The sequence below is a fragment of the Syngnathus acus genome, chromosome 17 (assembly GCF_901709675.1).
Source record: "Syngnathus acus chromosome 17, fSynAcu1.2, whole genome shotgun sequence".
Lineage (NCBI taxonomy): Eukaryota > Metazoa > Chordata > Actinopteri > Syngnathiformes > Syngnathidae > Syngnathus > Syngnathus acus.
This window is the reverse complement of record NC_051102.1, coordinates 10,654,830-10,682,111: the sequence shown is the minus strand read 5'-3', so window position 1 is coordinate 10,682,111 and position 27,282 is coordinate 10,654,830. Positions and strand designations below refer to the sequence as shown.

General features: G+C 40.0%; 1 protein-coding gene across 3 annotated transcripts in view; it reads right to left on the bottom strand.

The window, feature by feature from the left end:
• LOC119136751 overlaps positions 1–27,282 on the bottom strand; it is a 97,330-nt gene that overhangs the window by 22,672 nt on the left and 47,376 nt on the right. For all 3 annotated transcript variants that reach the window (XM_037275464.1, XM_037275466.1, XM_037275465.1), the window contains exons 4-6: positions 17,422–17,716; positions 14,320–14,439; positions 11,238–11,405 (exon numbers count right to left, since the gene is read on the bottom strand). In XM_037275464.1, the coding sequence (XP_037131359.1) occupies positions 11,238–11,405; positions 14,320–14,439; positions 17,422–17,716 (583 nt within the window). The remainder of the gene's footprint in view (positions 1–11,237; positions 11,406–14,319; positions 14,440–17,421; positions 17,717–27,282) is intronic.

The following is a 27,282-nucleotide window of genomic DNA, read 5'->3' as shown; positions in this document are numbered from 1 at the left end:
CTATTTCATTTACTGTATGATTGGCCTGGGATTATGGGATTTTTTTTTTGCAAACCTACCATATTAGGAGTGTTTAGTAAGTATAAGGCGGAAGTAGAAAGTTGCAATATTTCCAGTGGTTAACTTATTTTGGGTCGTGAATGAAAAATATTTGCAGTACACTTCTGGTGACAGTTTGACTCTGCAATTTTTTTCATTTTCATTCCTTCCAATGTGAAAAACCTTGCTCTGAAATCCTCATAAAATGGAGGTCAACCAGGGTCCAGAAACAAATTGCGCTCACGATTATACTTTTCTATATGAGTAATACATGGGCTCTGTTGATATTGATTGTGCTCGAATGTCAACAACCCAGCGACTGATGTAAAATCACTTCATGTCGGAATCGCTTTTCCTTCGTCGCATTGCCATCCTTCACGAGTGTTGATGAATGGATGGCTGGATGAACGCTTGGATGGATGGCTAAAAGGCTTTTAAAAAACTTGACTGGCTCAGAAGGGCCTTGATGCTAAATGACAAAGTGGTAGGATGGCGGACTGAATGAGTGACTGATGTGACCAAGAAGAAGAAAGAACCGTCTGTGACAGGCTTAAACCGTTTCGACTCTCCGCCTCCACCTGAGAGAAGTAAGAAGAGACGTACGCAAGAGAGAGATTTGGCCAGAGCTGAAAGGGAGAAAATACAACACCGGCCTGTGAGTGAGACGGAGAAAATGACAGGAATGAAGAGAGCTAAAATGATGCTAAGAAGCGCTTGAATCATTCGATTAATGGAGCTCATAGTGTATAGAGAAAATGAAAGGATTTGCCCTTATTGGCAAGCTCCATTTTAATTCGTTTTTATTTGCTCAATATCTTAATTTAGCCCTGAAGATGGAAACCTAATTAAAGAATTCTAATTATCGGAAACGAGCGCTTAATAACGAAATGTTTTGATTCGACATCGTTATCATTAGCGAGCGATCATGCAACAGCGCTTCAAGAAATTTGTCAACCGTTCTGAAGATCACAACACTTTCCCTCATTGCGCTGTACTTTACAGAACAAGCGATGGAGAGGTCGAGTTCAATTAACACCATTTTACCTGACGGCAGCTGATTTGAGCAGATTAGGATGCATGGATTCGTTTTGAGACATAGCAATACACATAAAATGGCAATGTTGCTGTCTCAAGGCAACAAAAATCAAATTAGTCTATCAAAGGATTAAATTAAAATTCCAAACAGTAAAAATAGTCTTAATGCTTTGTGAATGGAGACGATGTCATTTTGCACAAATTAAAACAGTTGCTGTTTTGATAGACAGATTATGAATAACGTAGGAAAACATAAGCAATTTTCTGCATTTCTATATGTTTACCATGTTAAATTAGTTTGCCAAACTATTTTCCAAACTATCTACTTTCTGTTGCGTATTTTATCTAAAATTGCATTCTCTGAGCCCGCTGGGAAGTGAAATCTCTAATTGCCAGTGCAGAGCTTTAGAACATGTTATACCACGCGGGAGCCTTGGCACGATTCTGCGGGATAAAAAAAAAAAAAAAAAAATGCAGGTGCAGCGAGATGAACATTTACATGCATACAAGATTGTCTCCTCACACTCGGCATCCTGTTGTTGAATTCATGATTGGTTTGGAACACTAGTAGCAGTTTATTTACTACTCCGAGTGAGGTCATATTCAGGATAGACCGTCCGTCCTTCAGCTTGAAATTTCCATGCCAAAACAACATACATAGTAGTCATCTTCTTGGTCACAGTAAACAGCTGGAAGCCAATAGCCCCCCCCCCCCCACCGGGTTCCAGACTGACATCCCATCCTAAAAGTTCTCTTTACAGCAATGCATTGAATAATCATGTGTTTACACGGTTGAGGTGGATTCATGATTCATGAGAAAGGAGCAAAAGAATATTTATCATTGCACGCTTTTAAATGTTTAAAGGGATGAGGCAGCAAAACGGAGATGGGTCGTTGTGCACCTCTGGAGAGGAGCAGTTTACCCACTGCTGTTTGTCTGACTGAGACCTTGTAATGGATGGAGCCACTTAGCATATCCCAAGGAAGGAGATGTTTGGATGGGTGGGAGAGAAGGGTCAGGAGTGAAAGTGTTTAAAGATGCCCTTTGTGAGTATGTTGGCATAGAGCATCTATATCAAACTCAAGACCCGGGGGCCAGATACGGCCCGCTGCATTATTTTATGAAGACAAATTTGGTCATTACTAAAATTACAAATTGTCTTCACTTTTAAAAAATAGAGACCTTGCGAGCAAGTTTTATGACCAAGTCTTTTTTTTAAAAATATTTTTACTAGAAATGTAACTTGGATTTAGACATATTAATTTTAAACTAATTCATTTTATAAATGTTGCTTGGTCCAAAAGGAACTACATTACCGTAATTTTCGGACTATAAGTCGCGGTTTTTTTTCATAGTTTGGGTGGGGGGGCGACTTATACTCAGGAGCGACTTATATACATATATATGGGTTTTTTTCACTTTTTTGGGCATTTTATAGCTGGTGCGACTTATACTCCGGTGCGACTTATAGTCCGAAAATTACGGTATATAGTCGACATATTATAGTGTTTAAAAAAAAAGTCACAATATTTTTTTCAATTAAACCTTTTCTTGATTTGTACCAAAAACTAAATCATCATCATTTTAATTATTAACCAAAAATAATCGTGATTAATACCCCCCCCCCCATAATCGACCAGCCCTACCCTAAAGGTCGCATGGGTTAGGGGTCAAATGCTTGACTGCATTGCCACATGAGGCAATTGTACAATTTCAGCCAATTCTACTGAAAGCAAAATACAGAAAACTAAAGGCAGGTTCATTGAAAGCAAATACACATGAAGAAAAGTCATACAATGATGGCCAGCAGCTCGCAGTGGACCACAATACCCTGTTGGGATGTGTCGCTCTCAGTCCGGCGACTCCATTCATCAAGCTCCATGGAGGGAAGAGAGTGAAAGTCAGAGAAGAAGTAAACAAGTTGAGGATGAAAGGTAACTTTCCAATAGGAGGAGCCAAAGATGTGAGCGTTCAAGGACCGCTGAACAAGTGGACTTGTGTATGTGTTTAACAGGCAGGAAGTCAGGATGGAAAGATCCCATTAACATGGAAATCGCCTCCGTGGCTCACTGATGCCTCGGCAAAAAGGAAAATGGCTTGAACTCCTATTATTCTGCGTGAGAGGGCACGCTCCCTTGCCAGGTCAGATGAAGCAAGACCAAAAATACAAAATGGGGACATCTACTGTGTTCTTTGAGAGCAAAGGCCAAGTCTGTTGCTGTAAAATATACATGTGATGTATTCACTTCATTTCTACTAAGTGAGCTAATAGATTCTACTCGGAGAAAATTGGCTCCATTTGTTGGGTTTAATGAAGGTTTCCATTTCCCAGCTTTTCCTCAGCGCTGCTAAGTAAAGAAGCAGAGGATCTGGGAAAAGTGTGGAGAATTTAAGACCCTCTTGGACTACCTCAATTGTAGGTCTATTGGAAACAATTTGTTGCATGCGGCGATTACTGCACGATGAATTCTCCCCTCAAAGGCTGTATTGGATTGAGGGAGAAAATCCCATTGAAGAGAAACGCTGTGTTTGGATTGCACACAGCAGTTGCCCATTTAATGGAGCTCGAACGATGCTGCATGCGGATGGATGCGAGGAGGAAGCTCAGGGAGAGAAAGGGGCTAATGAACAAAAAGCTACAACCCATGAGAACAATTGACCTGCTACTTAACGCCCATGCTCTTATAGGACGCAGACAATGCAGCAGCACTCCCACCCAGCCATAGGGGAATGTATCCAAGCAGACGTTTGTAATGCGCCACCATTGACTCCGGGGCAAAGGCTTTGCAATGGAAGGCCCAACTGTGCGTTTTGATACGAGGGAGCAATTTGTGTCGAGAAAAGCTTTTCTTGCCTGAACAATGTCTACCCCCAAGAGGAGGAGGCTTATATAAATGCACATGCGCTATTTGAGAGACTGTTTAACACCGTGCGAGTGTTGTCACGTGGAGTCGGCAAGGAGGCATTTGCATATTCAGAGTGCACTTCTACACACTTATAGCATTTTTATTTATTGTCTTTAGTACGAATACAAACAAATCCCCATCGTTTTGCTTGACACTCAGATAGGCATTTCCAAAATGTCTGTTGTTGTGCTACCTGCTAAAAATGCAATTACATAGAATAAAAATCTTTTTTGACTTATCTCAATGGAACTCTTACTTTATCGCCATGTCTACCGTAATTTTCGGACTATAAGTCGCACCGGAGTATAAGTCGCACCAGCCATAAAATGCCCAAAAATGTGAAAAAAAACATATATAAGTCGCTCCGGAGTATAACTCGCATTTGGGGGGGCAATTTATTCGACAAAATCCAACACCAAGAACAGTCATGAACGAGCAACAACAGGCTAAACGATAGGTATGCTAACGTGACATAAACCCAAACGAAGAGCTGAGAACGGGCCTGTTATTTAAAAAAAACTATTACATAAATAACACGTTTATAAAACCATCTGTGTCACTCCAATTCATTAAATCCATCGATCGTCCTTTGTCAACAATGCCGTGTGCCGCGCCGTAGTTCAAATTATTCCACAGGCCCATACAACGATATATAAACTATATTTTAAATAACTATCACATAAACAACAATATTATCAAACCATTTGTGTCACTCCAAATCATTAAATCCATCGATCAAATTTCTCGTCCTTTATGTCATCCTGGTGACAGAGGACATGTCCAGAGGATATGGCGCTTTAAAGTGTTAATTACTTTATTTGATTTTTTCTCTCTATTTTTCATGTTTTGAATATGTTCAAGATAAAGATATCCAAGCATGTGAAGTGATCAACTATACTAAAAATAACATGTGAAGTGGTCAACTATACTTGTAAGTAAGTGATGTGTTAATGATCAAGTAAAAAGTTGTGAAAAAAAACATATATAAGTCGCTCCTGAGTATAAGTCGCCCCCCCACCCAAACTATGAAAAAAACCGCGACTTATAGTCCGAAAATTACGGTATATGGAATATAGAAAGGTGTATGCGTCAATCTGCACCAAGTTGTAAAAAGCAATGAAAACCTGCTCCGTTCAATTTCCCAGCATCAAGTCAACTCTGTGTGAAATTGACGTGTGTTTCACTACGCCTGATTATCACTGTCAAGCCATTAGCTTTCCCCTTTTCCTTTCTTTCCATTAGCCTTTCCATCCTTCCATCACGTTGTCTCTTTCCTCCTTCACGCTTTGTTGCACTTGCCCTCAGGACTTACTTTCATGCATTTTAACGAGTGGCAGCTTTCCGGCCCTTATCGTGCCATTGCAAACAATGGCAAACGTCAGCACGTGCTCACGGGACGGACGGACGGACGGACGGACGGGAAGACAAGGAACGAGAGTGCCGAGCCACAAGCCTCCCTCTTAACTCAACAAGCGTGTCATCTATTAGTTTTGCCATTTAACTCAAATTCATTACGGCACAGCAATATTCCCTCCTTCAACTAAGACGGTATTTAGCTTAATGACAAAAAGTCTGTTTCGTTAATATTTATGCACAATGTTGCATTGCAAGCAAATGAAAAGGTGAGAAAATGAGTGACACTCAGTCCAGCAGGTGCAAATCTCACTCCATACACATTTATTTTTAATTTAACTACCAAGTGAAACCATTTAATATAGCTCACGTAAGGGTAGAGAATGGAAAGGCTTGACAAGTGGGATTTGTCAACACCGACACTGTCTTGCCACACTGACTAAAACGTTTGTGTGCTGCCGAGGATGTTTAAAGCGGGAACAGATGGGGAGTGCATACGATACGCCACACAAGGGTACAGAGTGTGCACACACTGCGGGAGTCTGTGTGTGCGTGTGCATGTGTGGTGTGGTGTGATTGTGGAACACATTTTAGACCAAAGACCAGTTCATTGGGGACATAATTCGTGACCGCAGCAGCTGTGACAACGATACATGTGGGGTCTAACTGATTTGTGGTGAATAAAATACTGGTTAGGACCAGGGTCGAGTAAAGGTCAAGGTCTGATGACACAATAGATTTATGCATTTATATGTTTGGATTAGGGGTCAAGGGTACGCGACTCGATGTCAATGACTGATATCCTTAGCGTTATTGTATAAAGATAGTAACACAATGATGTCCACTGAGGAGGAATGATGTTCCAGGTAAGCCGAGCATGTTCTGGAAGAAGCATGCTTTCCATTCATTGAGTTGGTAAATTGCCCACAACTGCAATTTAGGTGATCTGCTGTGGTATCAAAAAGTAAGTCAGTAAATAAATAAATAAGTCAAATAAAAACCAATCAATCAATCAATCAATACATCATCAAAATAAATCAACAGAATTGTACCTCCTCAAGACATTATGCTGCGAATACTCTCCACTCACTCTTACAGTAATTCCATTTTGAATCATGACCATGCTGATTCCCACTCCTTTGTTTCCACACTTTGTCTCTGGGTTTTCCCCCGAGTTTTATTTATCACCCGCTTTCCCTTTGTTTTCCTCGATTGTCGTCTTTGACAATTTAACACACGTTTTGCGAGTCTATGAATTTTACACATCAGAATTGACAAAACAAGTGCTTAGCAATGCCTGCCTACTTTTCTCTTATCCAATGAAGTCATTAGACCTATTTATGACTGGGTGCTGATCAGACTACTCACGATGCTCTCTGCACCATGCCCGACTCCTCTGCACATAAAATGACACTGATCTTATCAGAGCTACCTATGTAGTCAACTGCCAGACCATTTATCTTCACCTCCATCACACCCCTGGGAGGGTGACATTCCTTCAATATATTTCTGTGGCAGCGTTGGCAAGTCAAGGCTGTCTGAAAAGCTCATCAAAATTCAAAATGGCACCCATGTCTCTTGTAGAAGAACCCAAGTTTGCAGGGGCGCAAGTTTGCAGGGGGCATCTGGGTATTTGTGCGTGAAGTTATGAAGCGTAAACAAGAGCTCTTTTAACTGTCACCGGGAAATCAATTGAACTTTTACCCTTTGACAGCCCCAATCTCAAGGATTGGTGCAGGGGAGACATCAGATGTTGACATTTCCCCAAGCACACACATTCAAAGAGTGACATTTGACTACCCTGTGGTTCTGAATCATCATTTTATTTTTAATTAAGGGCTTCGGCTTAAAGTCAAGATCTTCCTAAGATGAAGTGAACTTTTCAAATTGAGCTATTCTCTTCAAGCACGTTGCAGATTGGAAATGAAGATCCTACTGTCTCATTATCACTGCTTGTGTTTTTAAAATCTGCATGACATTCATTTCAAACTACCGTAATTTTCGGACTATAAGTCGCACCGGAGTATAAGTCGCACCAGACATAAAATGCCCAAAAAAGTGAAAAAAACCCATATATATGTATATAAATCGCTCCTGAGTATAAGTCGCCCCCCCACCCAAACTATGGGAAAAAAACGCGACTTATAGTCCGAAAATTACGGTAAGTTGATTTGAATCTGGGATTTTCACATACAATTGCAAGGGTTAGTTTGAGAATCGTGTGAAAGGTATCAAATATGGGAAATACGGCAATATCCATGAGCGAAAAATAGCCAAACTACTTTGCCAATTCTAACTTTGAATATGACCGCTTTTGCTTCATTTGTGTTTCCATTGGTTAATATTTGGACTGACACCTGTCTCACTCCACAACCCAAAAGTCATTTGGATGTTATGTAGTCTTTTTTTCTTGTACTTCAATTTTGCTCTGTTAGTGCTATTTCATCAAAGTGCTAACACTACAAGCAAAACTGTCTTTAATTGGGTAAATACTGACGCTTGAGCTTCAGCACACAATGGAGCGCCAGATTTTCTCAAAAGGGATATTAGGATCTTGTTTTCCCATGCACCGGCAAGAACTGGGTCATATTTGTTTTTACATTTTTTCGATGTGAAAAGTCTGCTTGCCCCCATTGTTTTTCTTTCAATGCACTGATGTCTTGCCTAAAGTTCACTTTGGTAATTGCTCAAGAAAATAAGGTTTGCTGACAAGACATAAACAGAGGAACTCAACAAACACGCGATAAGGGAAAAAACATTTGATATCGGCGTTACTTAGTTACTTTCCACTCAAACTGGTTATTTCATATAACCCACTTTCAGAGTTGCTACATAATAAACCAAGGCCATCTATATTGAATTAGGTGAGCTTTTATTCTTAGATACAATGCTAAGAGTATCTTTCAATTCATCCCGTAGGGAATTGAGCAACGCACTAGATGCCGCCATAAATTATTCAGACATCGTAAACATGGGAAAATATATCTGAATAAATGACTTGGTTATTAGATTCCAGCTCTGCCCGTCAACAGTGCCCTCGCTACAAAGCAAGACGACACCGTGAACGTCCCATCATTCTAATTTCCCTACGGATTGCTGGAAGCCACACAAGATCTCATCAATGCCGCGGCTTTGTAACAAGACCATGATAGTCTGAAATGTGATTTGAGACCCAACACGCTTGCTTACATTCTGACAATTATCTAGGCGTGTTGTCCGCAACAGCGCTTTGCCATAATTAAGAAACTAATCAGGCAGTGAGCTGATGTGGAATACAAACTCCCCTTTTTCTAAATTCTTACATCCATCTTGTTAACACACTTTGGATGTCAGTTCAACATTACGGCTTATGAAATGCTAGTGGGAAATATGGCCAACTATTGAAAATACAGTCAATAGAGAATAACACAAATCCCGTGATATTTCTGGGAGAGCGGCGTCAAATAATCTTTGAATAATTTTAAATAATACACTGAAAAACCTTCCTTTGCTCTGCTGAATATTTGTCACACAGAACCTGTTCAAAAGAAGCTTTTAGCTTTTAAAAGCTCATTTGATATGGATGAAGCTGAGATTAAACTTTTATTTCTTTCCGAGTCATTTGAAATCAACATGGAATGAAACTCAGGGCTGATGCATCAAAAACTATTTGGCTGTCCAAACACATTTGCAACATGTATGGCATTTAATAATGAGACCCAAAGGAAGCTTCTGAAAAGATCCCACCGTTTTCCATCTCACTGAAAACAATCTACGCTAGCCTACTTTTCGACCTCCTCTAGGGTATAAGAAGTCCCTTGATCATTTCCAAAAGTGTTCACATAACAAACCCATTTAGTTCCTGGAATCAAGCTTGATGCCCACAAAGCAGGACGCGCTTTTTCATCTTGTTAAAGCGATCATAAAACAGCTGATAGCTCCTTTGTATGCCCCAATGTAATCCTCTCCTTCTTGTAAATGTCACAAGGAATCAGCAATACTGACCTTGGGAGACACGAAGGCGAGATCTGACACGGTCTGTTTTTTATTTGAATTTTTTTATTTATTTTAAGCCTCTGCGTGTAATTGAGCGGAATGGGGATGACTGGCTTTGATGGTGTGTGAACACAGAAAGAAACGAACAGAAGCATTCAACTATGGAGGCAGAGCAAAAGAAATTGGAAAAAAAAATGCACACACCCAAAAAATTGCAAGATGCAAAAATAGAGTTAGTCATCATGGAAGCCGAAGAATTTTTTTGCCAACTTGAGGTCTCATCCACCGCAGTGATCAGAGTAAGCCCGGATTTCCTCCAAGAAACTTTTGCATTCCAAAAGCCAATCTTTGAAGGCGGTTCAATTTGACAAGCACTAGGCCCACCGCAGGACATCATTAGTCCAATTTTGGCACTAAAGCCAGGAGTCGGCTGCACTGGAGACAAGCTGCCGACTTGTCATACTTTGCCAAGCCTCCTCTTGACTCAACATGCACTACATGATGCTGTGGTTGTCCATACAATTTGAAATATTCAACATACTAGTTGTCTCCCTGTTAGTCATGCGGTGCTCATTTTAATCATGGAATTACCGGTAATTAGCATCACAATTTTCTTTTCCTCCACAATCTCCGTGAAGAGAGTGACCAAGATGCAAGTAATGTGGGTGAGGTATTTAGGGAAATGCACATAAAGAATTCAGTTACATACTTTAGCTTTTACATGCTACACTATTGTATATTGTGCATATATTTTGCATATTATATATATATATATATATATTTTTTTTTCTCAAGAGATGTCGAGAATGATTGTCAACTGTGGGCTCCTTGAGACATCTGTGATTACAATGTATATTTGACTTGACATTTTATTCAGGGGGACAACCAAGTTTTTTTGTAGAAAATACTTATTGGCAGTTTATTTCTGCTTAGTCAATATTTTCTGAGGTTCATTTTTTTCCCAATGCATTCATAATGGCCATCAGTTACACATGGATTTTCAATATTTGTGGCTCCCTATCTACAAATAGTCCCACTGTATTCATCAAATGCCTTTATAAAGACAGAACTGTCATTATAAATATTTGACTGAAGATCATTTGAAAATTTGGATGCACAAAATCTACTCGTTAAATAAATGTATTGTTTGCGTTCATGTGCCCCAAATTATGGATATAGTACTATTAGGGTCTTGAGCTCAGAAATATTTTATATTGAAACTTGAAGAAAAAAAAAAAATGATGTAAAAAAAAAGTAGTTATAAGCCTGTGCCAGCGAGAAACCTTAAAGAGAATTCACTAACCAGAATATCAGCCTCCGTCTGGGTATTAACAGAAGCTTAACAGTCTATTCCAACTAGGTCAATCACATTTAACAATCCAAATGTTCAAAAGATTGAAATTGTTTTCCACTCAAACTTGAATAATTCTGCTTCAAAATAATGAGTAGTACACATCATCATATTTCCATCATGCATTATGAAAAACTTCAAAATGAGTCAGCATACAGATAAGACTTATTAGGGAGCTTGATCAATTAGTCTAAAAAGTGGTGCTGGTAATAGCTAATTGATTATTCCATTGAAGAGTAAAATCCCTGACGGAATGTTTGATGAAGCTGCACGCTGCCCTGCAGAAGACTCCTCTGCCTAAGTACGAAAGCTTCAAGAACTTTTCTGGCCGCCAGTGAAAACAAGCAAATTGTTTGTGCCATCACTGAGAGGTTGTTTTTGCAAACTCCTGCACATTATATGTCATGAACATTTAAGTGTAACACAAGCATGACATATTCTTTACATCCCATGGTAATTGCTTTAACAAGGTGAATTCTTATTGTCAGTTTGTGGGAGAGGTGTGAAGCAGGTCATCATTCTGGATTTCTCTATAAACTTGTCCAATATGCTGTTATTCATTGCCTGTGTTACTCACTCTGGGTGAAGCGCGGAGGGTTGTCGTTGACATCAGAGAGGGTAACCGTGATGGTGGTGGTACCAGATAATCCTCCCAAGTGGCCTCCCATGTCTTTGGCTTGGAGAACCACAAGGTACTGGTCCTGGGTTTCCCTGTCCATGTCAGGAACAGCTGTGCGCAGAATACCTGGAGAAGATTTCAAAAAGTCAGTCAAGGTTTGACATTTTATAAATATATATATTTTGGGGGGTTTGGGGTCCAGAATTGTTTGGGGGATTGCATGTTTTTAGGCAGGCGAAGGGGTCTTTTGTTATGTTAGCTTAGGTTGGCCATGTTATTGGGCACCATTAAAACATCCCATTAAAACACCTAAAGTCATTAAAAGTGAGAAGGCCAAGGAATCATTTCAACTATTTGGCCAATCTCCTGGGGAAAAATGTTCTCCTTTCATTTACAGGGAAGGCCCGTTTGTGTTTGATCCCCAATTTTCCTTTTGGGTTAGGCTTGTATCTTCCAGTGAAGGCTGCCTTGAATAAACTCTTCCTTAGTTCTACTGCTTTGGACTGCCAGAGGGCAGCGTGATGGATGTACTGAACCCCATTGCCCGCTCTGCATCTCAAGCCATTCATATATGTATTAAAGCATGATATGAGCACTGTAGTCATTTCCTCATCTTTTGAAGTTTAACATTTTTTTCAGGAACTTTATGAGCTTGGACTGTAATTACAGACATGTTCTCTGACAACCTTTAAAATACTCTCGGAAAACTCTGATGTTGTGTTCAGTTGCATTATTATTATTATTATTATAGCAACCAAATAAATGTTTTCTATTATTAAAATATAGAGAATAGACATATAGACAGAGAGAGAGAGAGAGAGAGAGACTGTTGCAGATGGCCTTGATTCTGAAGAGGAGTGTTATGCTTTTATCACTATCAAATATTTTCAAATTTTTCATCAAATATGGGATACAGTTTTATTTTCACCAAAAGGGTATTTTTTAAAAATTCTGGTTACTAATTATTTTTGTTTACTTGGTATTATTTACTATTGAATTATTATTTAATGTGGATATATTATTATGACTATTCTTCATTTATTTGGTGATGAAATAAAAACAGCTACGCAATATCCTACAAGAAGGATCGATGTCAGTTGTTTTCCAAAGTAAAAGCAGATGTTTGCAGTTGACAAAATGACAACCCATGAAAAACAGGCAGTCAGAGAGCACAGTATATTGTTATGGGTCTCATATGGTAATGGACGAGCGATGCATTACACATTATTCACCGCTACGTAAATGACCTCATTGTGTGGGCATATAGATTGCAGGCTTTGCCATGATCTCCGTGACTGGGCAAATCACATTCAGTCATATTCAAACGAGCTTTTCTCAACAAATAAGAATGTCAACATTTTTAAGCATTTTTCTCAAGTGTGGTCGGCTGAGTGTGTCTCCATTTGCGATATGTCTGCCAATGATTGAGCCATTGAGAATGAGGGTGGGAAAAAAAAAAAAAAGGAGGCAGAGCAGTGAGAAGAGGCAGGACATGTTTGGAATACTAAACATTGACGCATCTTCTCCTGCACATTGAGAGGGAATTGCTTTTTACTTACAATCAATTGCTTTTTAATTACAATCAAAAGAAAGTGTCGAGCTCTTTGGGCTATATGAAATCAGTAATCAATTGGTCGAAATTGACATTGGTAGCAACTTGGCAAAAGAAAGCGTGTCTTCCTAACAAGCGCAGCCTCGTGTTGTCTTGGATCATACGGGCGTTATTCAATCAATGTGATCCACTCCAAATGCTTATGAACAACCATCAAACGGTGATAGCGATCACATTGAAAAACCAAGGTGCCCTCCACCAATGTGAACCTCCGCTTGTCCTTGAGTGACTTCTATGGAGTGGAAGGATATTGAGAACACACACAGCGGCACACAAGTCCTTTGAGCGCTTGCTAATCTGTCCTGTGTACCACTTCACAAACCACTGCTGACACTTTTCTTTTTGATTGACTTCAACCAGAGGTCACAAATTTAGCACCACTGCAAGCATTGGTTGTTGCACTTAACAGCAAGAATAGATTTCTGCTAACTCATACTGGAAATAACCTGTGGGGGTTACGAGCGTGTTTATGGGTGTGTGCCTGGGAGCTAAGCGGTCATGAGTCGGAAAGATGGATGACTGACAAGTGTGGCAATACGTCATTTCGTGTGTGTGTGTAACGAAGAGAAATGGCAGGAGCTGGGCTATGAGAAAGACAAACGCAGGAAATATTGGCTTTTTTTGTGGTGGTCCATCAACAGCATGTTTGTATGCTCACCTGGATTTGTATGTTGCTTTAGTTGTGTTTAGCCACACTTCCGCAAGCTGTGTGCACTTGAGTCATGACTAAATCAATCCACTTGTTTGCATTTTCAATATGTGTTTGCACTCGAGCATCTTGAGCAAACTTGCTTTTGCATTGCGTTTGTCTTCATCTTTTTTTTGGGTGCTGTTCAAGAGCCGCATTGAAAATGTTGTGTATTTTAGAGCCGTCTGTTTAATTGCTTGTAGTTGCTATGATGTATTTCTGAGTCAATATTTGGATTTGATTTTTACCTTCGTTTTAAATAAAACTGTGTGCCTTGTTTATTTTAGTATTTTTATCTGTAGCCATTTGAGATCTTGCAATGGAGAAAGGCAGTGTAAATACAATTTTATATTTATTATTATTTTATGTATGAGAAGTCTAACCTTCACTTGCTCAATGTGTAAAGTACCTTGAGATAACTACTGTTGTGAATTGCTACTATGTACTGTAGATAAAATCGAATTGACCTAACTCATAGGATTTGAAGGATTTGAAGCATTCATTCATCCATCCATCACCTCCAAAAAAAAAAAAAAAACGACAATATTGCATCCTTGCTACTTGGCTTGCATTCAGATGTAGCTTGGCCAATCAGATCGAATCCAGTGCACGTAAACTAGAACTGAAATCAACTGCAAATAGTAACGAGACTAAAATCAGGCCAGTCTGAGTATCATTCCACCTTGTCCGAGGAGATGGAAAGTCACACTTGACACACACACGGAGAGAAACACACTCACCTGTCTGTGGATCAACAGAGAAGTACTGCTGGCCCTGCACCAGTGTGTACACTAGTCTGGCACTGTTCCCATAAGTCGGGTCATCAGCATCTGTCGCTGTCACCTGGATTATGGAAGTGCCTGCAGGGAGCAGAGAAGTGGATGGAAGGAGGAGAGGATGAAGCGGAGAAAAACAGAGGGATTTCAGCTTGAGATACACAGCCAAAATAAGCAATACCTGGAGCAAGATGGAAAATCTACAGCAGCGGTTTAGGTGTATTAGATCGCTTTCTATGTCGCCACGTATCTTCTCTCTCTCTCTCTCTCTCCACCCTCTCCCACACGCATTTGCTATCTTTTTCCACGCAAATGTGTGACAAACTCTTTATTCAGCTAATCGAAACACCCACACAAACACACTTTCTCACTCTGCTAGCGTGAACATCCCCGCACCCTCCGACTGTCTCACTTCATTTCTCTTCATCTCCGTCTACAATTTCTTTTTGCTCCCTCGTTCAGTCGGACCGTCTGCCGCTTTCACGGCCCCCCCCCCCCCCCCCTCTTACTCTCCTAAATCTTCTTTCTACGGCTCATGGAGTGTCAATTTGGAAGGAGCATTTTTGAATTAGTTTGCGGGGGAAAAAAATGGAGGTAAACTCCAGAAAGCATTTCAGATGTTTTGCATTCATACAGTGCAGCACACATAGAAAAATGAATTTTATTATTATACTTTGGAGCATGAGTGTTTTTTTTTTCTGAATCTCAAGCCAAACAATGTGAGAGAAAAAAAAAGGGATTTGTGAGATCGACTGCAACTTTATATCTGATTGAAGGAATGGCGCTATGAGCAACAATAAAAGATGTGTGTGCATATCCAAATTCAGTACTGTTTGATCCTGTAGCTGATTTAATAAAGTTACATTATCAAATATACAAATCTCAGTCCCAATAAAGTTAAAGTCTATAGTACATTGATTTGAAAATCCCTGATTTTGGATTTGACGCTTTTGACACATTCAAAGAAAACTGTGGCAGAGGCATCAAAAGACTGGGAAAGTTGAGAAATACTCAAAAAAAAAAAACATCTGTTTGCAACAACTGCCATCAAACTACTTTTTTTTTTCCAGAGACATCTTGCAGCAAGTTTCCCACTTGAAAATGTGTTGCGCAAAATATAACTGAGACCTTGAAGTGTTGAGAAACTCATGTTGTACATCAAACAAGAATGGGAAAGGAAAATAATAATGTATTCAATGAATTCATCTCTACAATGCTCAAGAGGGTTTGATGCACGCTGATGTCATATTTTAAAAAAAAAAGAAAATAATGTCACACTATTCATAATCGGTCTGCCTGTTTCTGGTTCAGATCTACCAAAATCAATATGCACCACTTGCGCCACAACTTAGAACTGCTTTTAGCTGGTCTAAATAAATAATAATAATAATCTATAAAAATAGGGACAGCTCTTTACGCTAGACTTGCACTGGGCACAAAAATAGAAAAATGTGGATGAAAACCGCTTTTACATGTACGAAAAGATTCAGTCGGTTTGCAAAGGCTAAAGGTGAGATTTAAAAAGAAATAATAATAATCTCACTTAAAATGATGACATTTTAGACTGCAAGATTGTTCCCTCAAAGTAGAACTTCTTTTCAAGCGGCAGAATGGAGTTTAAATGTAGATTACTATACTTTTAGTATATAAAGGTTCTCTGCAGCCACGTTTGGAATTACAATTTCAAAACGGTTCCTGTCACACCAAATGTCTCAGCAATTTCAGTGCAAAATATTTCTCCTATCTCTCACCTGGTCTCTTCATTTCTATGCCAAGCACGTTTGTCATATTTTACATGATCCTTTAGCGGTCAAGGAAATATTAATAGGTCACTTTGGCTTTGACATGTCCGTGTCAGTACATCGCAAGTGAAAACATTTTTTTTTTCCCCTGCCAGGTAGTGAATTTAATTAACATTTCATCAGTCAATCCATCTATTTGCCATTCTGCTTGTCCTCATTAGACTCCTAAGTGAGCTGAAGCCTCACCAAGCAGACTATTTAGGCCATTCACGTTTATATTTACAACTATAAACAAGTTTTCTACGCACCTAACATAAATATGGGTGGAAGTCAGATTCTCCCCCCCAAAAAAACAAGGAAAACGTCAACACCAATCCAACAAGCACCACTTGACTGTGAGAGAGACCACGACATCACCACTCTACCTTGAATGCATTTAAAATACATGGCACAAAAAAAAAAGACGGAGGATGGGTTACTGTATTTTGTAAGATGGAAAATATCTAAGTCAGTATATTGTTGAACAAACTTTGCTCGAGGAGGCTTTAATATCATGTAAAAGGGTAACAGCACAGCTGGGTGAGGCCGTTTTTTTTTTTCTTGGGTTTATATGCAAAAGCACAGCGCCTTGCAACAGGGGATAAACTGGAGCAGAATTATGAGTAGTTTGTGGAATATATTATTTGTAAGCAGGGTCAAGGTAGGTCAGAATTGTGGCCAATGACATTGGCTTATCCTTTCCTTTAAAAAGAGGCTCCATTTCATAATGAGTAGAGAAAGTCCAGAGAGGTTCGGGCTGCTTGGAAACTGCAAAAATGGCAGTGTGACATTATGCAGGACCTGAACACGAAGAACTGTCAATTTAGAAAGAGTTTAGAGGTGTACTGCTCATCTTCAGGAGAAGTTGGGACAGTGAATATTGCATATTTTGTCTTATTGCACAGTTACCTGTACAGGCTCAAGTGATCACTGGAACTTGTACAGCTCAATTTAAGTTAGAAAATGGTTTTGGATGATTGCTCTACGACTGCAAAACATTAAATCTCAGAGCTCAAATGTGCTCATTTGGAACTTTATAGCTTATATTTTCCCATCATAGTATTAAAGTTTTATCTCACGTGTGGGAACCAGACAGAGGCAATGATATCGCAAAGTACAATGACAACGGTAGTTATTGTCAATTTTAATTGGAAGAAGGAAGATTTGTTGGTTATCGTGACTGCCGAAGAGAAGCAAAAAACAAAATAATGAAGGAACCAAGGCGACCGCTCAAAATGTGTTATTTTTTGACAGACTGGATTCAAAAAAGAAAAGAAAGGAGTACCTATATTTGCCATCTCAGGCACAGTGGCGCTGTAGGGCCCTTCGTCAAAGACAGGCGGGTTGTCGTTGATGTCCTGCACCCGAATTATGAATTGCGACGAGGGCTCTAGGGGACGGTCCGTCTGTCTGTCGGTAGCCGTGGCAATGAGACGGTACTCATCCTTCTCCTCGCGGTCCAGTGGCTTGGTGACGTGGATGTTACCTGTCTTCTCATCGATCACAAAGACAGAGCCAGCCCCCTCGCCACGTAGGACATACTTAGTGCGGCCGTCATTCCGGTCCATGTCAGTGTGGAGCTAGGAGGGAGAAGATAGACAAGAAAAAAAAATACAAGAATAAACACTTCTTTACTTGTTATCCAGTACATATATTCAATACATAAATAGATTAAATAAGTAAATCAATAAATCGGAATTTAATAAAGGAATGCACAAGACTTACATTTCTCACAACCACAATTTCTTTGCATGGCCATGCTCCTCTTTTTGTTCGTAAAGTTTCATTTCAGTGTTATTGACAGCACATGCCGTTCCCTCTTAATACCTTTTTTTTTTTCTTTTTTCTTCATCTAAGCAGCTACTGAGTGTAGAAAATTACCAGCAAATGCGTATGGAGTGCCCTGGCATTTTAATGAAAACTCCAAATCAAAGGAATAATGAACAGTCGACCAATCAATTACTCCCTAACTAATAGGAATGTATAGTGATGAGTCCGGGGAGCACGGCAGAGGGACAAGCTGTATCGATCTCAGCCTTCTGTTGAGTTTTATTAGATTAACTCCTCGCGGGATTGGAGCGGAACGGAGCAGCCAGGCCAGGGCGTCTGCTGAAAGCAATCTCAGGGAACACTTTACCCTCCCTCACCAACATCGTACACACATTCAATCACAGTATGGGCACATTAGTGGCACACCTGTGGCCAGAAAGTATCAATGTGCAATTCATGTGGAAAGTCCATCATGTTGCATGGCAACAGTATTTATAAAAAAAAAAGTAAAAATAATAAATGGAGTGGTTGTGTTGAATCACCATTTACATTTTGAAATGTATGGAGGTAGCCTTGGGTATTTTTTGCTATGATACATTGCACAATGAAGATCACTGAACTTGCATTGATGGTTTAATGCATCACATGAGAATTTCACAGAATGTGACTATTCACATCGAAAGAACAAAATAAAGAAAGCTTGCATACTATGTATGACGAAAGAGAATTGGAGGAAAAACAGATAATCCTCTTGGTCAGATTAGGACAAGGCAGCCTCTTGCAGTTGTTCCAGGATGGTATTCATAAGTCAAAACACAAATTTCAAACATAGAACGTCGTGATGAAATCACATCTGCTACATGTACCAGTCTTACGTAGCATTCTGTGCAAAGGACACACGCGCATGATCATTTTTCTGTCCGTACAAGTCTGTCTAGACAAGTACTGTAGACCGCTATCAGAATTAAATTACAAATACTTCATCTCAAGTAGCAATGTAAAATTTATATTACAATTTTGTTTTCATTTTATATATATTGTTTTTATCATGTATATACTATATATATATTGTTTTTTTTAATTCATTGAACAAACGCAAAAGGAGGAAAAGTATTCATTTATAACTAGACTAGTTAGATCAACCGGGGCCCAAGTTTCCAAATCTTCAAATAATTTTTTGTCCCAAACAGTCATCACTGCATTCCAGGCAGCTACTCTGTCAGGTGTGCCAGACATTTGTTCACATTCTGTCACTGCTGACTAATAATCTATTTTCTGAACATGGGTCTCATCATCACCACGGCTCTGTTTTCTGGAACCCACACTCCACCTACATCAACTGAATATTTATGGCACAGATTCTGTTGTAGACAGATTGCAGTGAAACGTGTCATCCCTATGAATGATCATACTCCACGTCAGCACTCACATAAGCATGCGAGCCATTTATAGAAATACAAAAAAGAAGTTTCCTCCAACACGGAATGCAAAATATCTTCCAAAGCCTATGTCTGCAGTAATCGAATGATGTTTTTCAATTAAAGACACTTTTGCTGGCTAATTTGCACTTCCTGTCCCCAGTTCGACTCAACATAGTTGACTGTTGATTGTTTCAATGGATTGTGTGTAGCTGCCTTTTTGTTTTGGATTCGATCTCTCATAATCATCAATTATCACCATTGCCCAATTACTTCCCGGGTCTACAATGGCTATCTCACCTCAACACTCACCAATGGCCCGTGACAGCACCTTGTCAGTAAAAGCTATCGTCCAATCTCTCTTTTCTTCGCCTTGTTCCCCATCAGTGGACACCTACAGAAGTTCTAGTGCAGAATCAATCCCTCACACTATCTTGCAGCAAACTCACTTGCATTCAAGTGAAAACTGATAGCCTGGGATTTGGTTCATTCATTCATTTTCCCAAAAATGTCATTTTATAGTCCATCTCTCACTGTACTTTGGTGGACCCAAACATAGTGATGTTGCTGTTTAGATCAAGGGTCCAACTCAAGGCCCGGGGGCCAGATGCGGCCCGCCACATCATTTTCGGGCCCTCGCTCAAACCCCCAAACTCCACCGCAAAGGTGATGTTTCTTGCTAAGATTGCAAATTGTCTCATCCTCCATCTTAAATACAAGTGCACTGGACCAGCCAGAACCTCCTGGGATGTCTGGTTTCTCTTGCCTCTGAATGAAGAGCCATTACCAATCAAAGCCTTAACAGCCCTGCTGCTTAACGACGGGACTTAATGAGCTTCTTAATGAAGCCCAGCATCATTACCAGAGTGAGTGGTGGCAGTTGTGATCGAAAGGTTTCCTCAAATTCATTCTGCAGCAGGAGAAGCTACTGCATACGGCCCCAAAGATGAATCCAAATCAATTCTCTGGGTTTGAATTCCCGTGCAGGCCTTCCTGTGTGGGCTTTGCAAAACCACCACATTTTAATAGCAAAAAAAAAAAAACATTTCTCAAGAAATTACAGTAATGTCAGTTGGTTGTGAAGGCCAGCACAGAGCTTGGCGAGTGCGCAGGTGATCATATCCCCTGATCTCGTCTGTAAACCTGTAGCTCTCAGGGTACTAATCATCCTATGTTGGATGATTTTAAAAGAAGCCAATGGGACAGCCAACCCAGGCTTCTCCAAATTCTGCCACATAGTAGCTACTTGAAGGATCACAGAGAGCTGGGACTAAGCCAGCTCGAGCCATGCAGTGTGAAGAAGGGCAATAGCGAGAGCCCATCGATTTACAGCAGGTCCGCCAATCGGGAGTGGTGTCTCGAGAAAGCAGCTACATTCATCTGAGAGAAGGCCCATATGAGTCGAGGGAGCCTGAAATGACATCACGCCTTGTGGCCAGATAACCAAATGACATTTCCTTAAAGCAATTAAAGGCGGATTGAGATATTGACTCATATTCTTAAAACAACTCATTAATCTACAAGGTTTTGGGCTAGTTGCATTAGTTCCAGCTGAATCAAGTGCTAGAAGTTATCTCAAGCTTGTCTCACTCCAAAGCGTGCTTGGGTGATACTGATGTGGAAGAATTGGAGATCCCTAACTTCAGTGGTTCATCACTAAAAGTATACCTGGCAGTCACAACAACAATAAAATTCAAAGGTTCGTAATGGCTTCATGTCAGAGACAATCTATTTGAGGGATACATGGAAGATTAAACTCAATTATCAACCTCTTGCAAAAAAAAACAAAAAAAAAACAAGCCCTGGCGTCATTTTGTACCATACTTATGCATCAACTTCTTGCACAGCAGGTGTTATAGTGAGGTGTCCCAATACATTTGCCCATTTGAGGTATCACTTTTAAGGGAAGACACTTTGGGTAAAAATCTATTTAAAAAAAAAAGTGTACTGGTTCAGAGGTATCCATGCCCTATCTACTTGTCATTGAAGAGCGGACAGGGAGCGTGACTAAGAATATAAGCGTCAGCTTGTGTATCTGGTGAGTGTTAAGAACGAGATGCAACCTGGCGAGAGGAAAGAAACAGTGTGGGTTGGCTGATAAAGGAGCACAAAGCTCAGGCCATGATCTAAGCAGCATAATTCAAGCCAACAAGTCTTCTGGCTAGCTGTGATCATTTCTGCCATCGTCGGATTTTCTTCCAAATCGCTCCCATCTGGAGGACTCCGGATTCCCATCTGGCCCCATGAAGAGCTGAGGAGAACTCCACAAATTTCGACACCAGAAAAGCGTCTGAATTCAGGTCGATTGGGAATGGCAGATGAATAGATTTATCGTTTGCAGACTCCGATGAGATGGAGTAGCGTCGCCGCAAGTGCCGTTTTGTTTGCAACTGTTCAGCGCCGTCTTCTGACAGTTATACCAGCAACAATATAAAGTTACATTCTTTCTGGACTCTGTGGCTTCAGAGGCTGGATGCAGCCAACAAAGCACAGCTCGACGGTGTATCAATGTTTTTTGTTTAGAAAGCTTTTTCACTGCTTGCCTGTCACGCAGTTACAACAGCCATCAAAGGGAATGTGATTTTGTTGGATGCCGCCGCCGCCACAGCAAGCGAGGACAAGGCTTTGCATTAACTAGCAAATAGAACTACACAGTAGATGGATTTAAAATTGGACCAAAACAATAACCATGTTCAGGAAAGGGATCAATGTTGAAGAGCATCCTGGGATCTGCTCATTTATGGTGAAGGATCATGGAGATTATTTTAACCTAAAACGAACATGTTAAAGAGGGATTCCTGTCATGTTTGGAGCAACCCAATCCGTGTCAATATTGCTAAAGAATGGAATGAGTTGTAATGAGTAGAGTAAAACACAAGCATTATCAGTTGCAAAGCAGTGTGAGATTCCAGAAAAATAGGGAAAAAATCAAAAAAATCCGCCGTTAGAACAAAATGGCAGCAATGCGTTTTCAAATAAATGAATATCTGGCTTTTAAAAAATGTTCTCGCAGTTACCAAACAAAACAAATAAAAACCCAAATAAAATGTTTTAAGAAATAGGAATTGTTAACCATGCAGTACGGATGAAATATTTATTTTAAATGTTGTTTTACTATGAGTCGTACAGTATTGTATAACTATAGTAGATGACAAGGATAAAATGAAATATAATAGAATAACCTTGAGGTTACTATCAATCATAACAAATACAACCACAGCAATAAATGAAAGCAATACCCCTTCTTTGACACTGTCACTCAAGGCATAAGTTTTCACTTCAGAGTGGATATTAAATCGGGCAAACATTTGTTGGCGGTTACCAAATGTTGCTTTCCATACATTTACATGCTCTAAAAGCAAACAACCTCAGAGAAAATGCAAATCCCAATGTATACGCTAACGTAGGTAAGCAGGATACAAGGTCTTAGTGATCATGTTAAATTGATGCAGACAAACTTTATTCAGGTGATCCAACTTGTGTCGATAACAAACAAACCATCTGTCCGTGTAAAAACAATGCTGGTAAACAAACTAATGGGAGGAAGCCAGTGTAACGTAAAACAAAAACAACCATGAATCATATGCAATTAGTGTCTCACGCAGGCGTGACACGGGAACATCTATCTGCATACATCCTCATCCTACGAAAATATAAACACCTTCAGTCAGAGACAGCAGCGGCACAAAAGAGGAAGACGGCAGCTTCTTGGGAGCACTTTTCGAATCACCTTTGTACTCTGGCGTTTTTTCAAATTCACTCAGATTATGTTTTTCCACTTTTCCTACACTCTCTCAGTAGACATAGTGTTGAAAAGTTTTTTTTTTCTTCCGAGAAATCTCTGTTGCAAAACAGTTTCCCTTTTGATCACTCGGGGTCTGTTTTACAATGAAATAAGACATTTAAGACACAAGTAGTTCAGCAAGTTGCTAAGCATCCATCTATTGAATTTTTATTGAGTCATTAGGTTCGCCGAAGTCTATCCCAGCAGACGTCGGGTCGACGAGACTGGTTGCCAGCCAATCTCAGGAACACATATAGACAATTCACACTTACATTCAGCCCTGTGGACAATTGAGAGTTTTCAAATAACATGTCGGAACGGGGAAGGAAGCCAAACTACCCACGCAAGCACCGAGAGAACATGCAAACCACCAAACGGGAGGATCAGAGCTGAGATTTGAAGCTCAGAACTGGGAGGCATGCAAAATAAGAAATCATTCCGTTGTTGTGTGGACATTGGAACGAACCCATCATTATTGATCATTTTCAGATGGCATCGGAAGACTCTTCCATGCATGGCAATACCGTCCTTTTATCAGACAATGCATTATTCAGGACAAAATGCAAATTGTATTTGTCATTATCATCATAGGCTGAAGTGAGTGGGGCTGAATTTGTTTGCTTGCTGGCTGGTTGATTGTTTGTGCTTTATTGCTTGAGTTCACCGCTCTGGTGAGAAACACTTCACATGGTATTTTTAGCCAAGGGAAACAAGGTTGGAAAAGGCCAGTGGGCGTTTGAACTCTTTGCTGTACATTTAAAGGGCAAGTTGTTGTGAATTTCACAGCGTGCCACTAACAGTTGGCAACAGCAGGTGTTTTTGTTCGGCATGGTATTAAACATATTGGATTTGAGCGATTCCAACCTTGAGCCTTGTATCAGCTTTGTGTTTGCCTAAACTGAGATAAGAGATCAATATTTCCCTATTTTTGTTGGGTGGTGTGTCATGGGATGTGTGCCTTGGTTAAATAAAGGTTGCTATTTTAAATCAGATGCAGTAGTCAGTTTACTACTGGAGCCTTTTTACAGTCCTTTGCCAAAAGCTCCATCTTCACTTGCTGCTATTTTCTCACGACTGATGGAGAAGGTTAAGTTGTCTCACCTGTGGTGCTGAAAGTCAACATGATGCAATATCGTACCAGTTCCTCCTGGTGTGAAAAAGAAATACTGCATCTCGCAACAACTCCGAATCGAGAAAAACTCCATTTTTCTTTTCCATCTTCCCCACCATAACTATTGAATGTTCTTGAAATCTCAGGACAACCTGGTGGTAGTTCAACAGACCACCACACAGGTTCAGAATGGCATAAGCCCAATTATTGATAGACCAGATCCAATCATGGCTCAATTATGACTTGCTGCTACAGCCCAAATGAAATTGATTGCCAAACTTCTCCCGACTGGGATGCAGTGACAAGCAGAATCTGGCAGGATGCCTGTTCACCCCATAATGAACATACAGGACATAATACATCTCGGTGTAAAATGACCACAGTTAATTGTTGCGGCAGTGCAGGCAGAGCTGAGGTTGGCCTTCAGAAATAATAAAGGGTGCCAGCTCCACACATCTTTGTGAGTGCCATTGGAGGTTACAAGTAAGATAGCTGAGAGGGAGCCAGTCATTGTGAAGCATGAATGAAGCAGATGTCAGTTGCTCTGCCTGACCAATAGGTTTTCTTTGCTTGTTTGTTTTCTTTAAAAGAACAGAGAAATACGTGCTATGGCAATTATTCTATTTAAAAACGCAATGTTAATCAGAGCACCGTGTTATTACTAGTGGCAGCACAAACGTTAACGGAGGTGGATGTCACACGGCTCCCAGTGTAAAGAGAAAAATGAAGGCTGGCTCCCATCTTTGGAATTTGTTTTCCAAAATCCTATACAAGGAAAGACTTTACATCGAGAGTAAAGTGCTGTGAATAGAACAGTAGCAATGTCATGCATTATGGTGTGTGACTACAGGCCAGTCAAGCTCCCTCACTGGCACAGGAGGGCAAACACGTCGTCGACATTACAACAAGCTGCACAGATGTGTGCGCTTCGGGTCGCTGGCCTCATTCATGTTGGAAAAATAGGTCTCGCACGAGTGTCCCTTAAAGGTCACGAGGACACGGCTATCAAAGCTCAAGTGATATTTGCTGATCAGAGATTCCTTAGCTAGGGCTTAGTTGGTTTTCTTTTAGGATAGGAACACCGTCAATTAGATTTGTATTATACTTTATGAATGAATTTAGACATGTCTATTTTTGTTCTTATCATAAATTACCGTATTTTCCGGACTATAAGGCGCACCGGACTATAAGGCGCACCTTCAATGAATGGCCCATTTTAAAACTTTGTCCTTATATAAGGCGCACCGGACTATAAGGCGCACCATTAATGCATCATGTCAGATTTTTTATCCAAATCAAATCATTCTCCATTTTATCTTTTATATTTCAACTTCAGACACAACAAATTACTTTATAATCACAAAATAATGATCCATAGTCTTTTTGATTCATGATTCATAGTCTTCAGCGGGCCACTTATGATTGATTTCATGACACAATGCTTCGGGCCAGTTTAAATTTTGGAATTTGGTCCATATATAAGGCGCACCGGACTATAAGGCGCACTGTCGGCTTTTGAGAAAATTTGAGGTTTTTAGGTGCGCCTTATAGTCCGGAAAATACGGTATATTATATATATTAAATATCATCATCATTATTATTATCATCATTATTATTATTATTATTAGAACACAATGCGTTTGGTATGAATCTACAGTCCGTGTAGAGATTGACTTTACTTTTTGTAAATAAAGTTTTCATTCTATACTTATGAATACAACCAAATGGCAGTGTCTCCATTTGTTGTTTAGCTCAGTCCCATCAACATCTCAGTTAAACACACACAAAAATTAGTGTATCCAAATGTATAAGATTGACTCGTAAAAAATCAGAAGCACGAGTTTGGAAGGGGAGACACTTTAAACGATGTAATCATGCACCCACCGCTCAGCATCTGGTTGTAAAAAGAAAGTATTTGGCTGCTTTCCCCTTTTCTCCATCACTTCCATGACTCATGCTTTAAATGAAGCCCATCTCTGTACTGGTGGCCACCATTTGCAGTTTACCTCTTGTCATGAGCTTTTTTCTTCAAGACCTTTGCAAGTTGTAAGCAATTAACCCTTTGTGACCTTGTACATTGGATTTCTCCCCTTCGCCTTTGCTACTACGTACCTTTATGCTTGCCGTTCCACGTTTAACCTCTTTCTGTTCTCTTCCCTCCCCTTTTTCCCATATTAACCCTTCTTCATCCTCTGGTAATGGTTCTCACCTTTGCCTCAAGTTATGACAAGCATTTCTCCCTACCGACAAACTCGGAAAAAAAAAGCCCATATAATCACGCTCTAATTGCTGTCACGCCTCCACTGTGCTCAAACCTGGAGGCCAAATGATTTCTTCGGAGAGTAAAAGTTGAGTTGAATCACAGCTGTGTGCAAATCGAAAACTGATATTCCTATTGAGACGCTGCATCCCAGGAACTTTGTGTTTACACTTTTGTTGCACCCACTTTTTATTTCTTGATCCTATAACAGTTTCTAAATGTTATTCATGGACTTTTTTTAATTTATTTATTGCATTTATTGTCTCGCAGGAGTAAAAGGTGCTTTGTTCATTAATATTCATACATTCAAATGTAATGTTAGACATATTAATTGCCATGGTCTCAATAACATCTCAGCATCGTTACAAAACTCTTTGGCTGCTCTCAACTTTACTCCTTTAATTTTCTCTCCCAGCTCTCATTAGTTACCTACTGCTTTCACCACAGAATTCATTGCACTTGTAATAGTGCTATAAAAGTGAGTGCATTGATTGTGCTTTGATTGTAAACATAAGGCTGGCTGGCTGGCTGGCTGGCTGGCTGGCTGGCGTACATTAGCACCCAGCACGTGATTTAGACTTTCCCTAATTGAGGTGTGTCAATGGCAACTGTGAGTTATTCTTGCTGGTCAATTCAATAAAATTGTGTTACAACAGCTGACCCAAGTTTTTAGCTGCGTATTTATCCACATTATATGTATTGAATTATGCATGTACAAAATGTGTATAGCACTCCCTTTTCATTGCTGCTTCGTCTTTACGAAGAACGAGCATCAGAGGAAAACATACAAGCCCAGCGCTTAA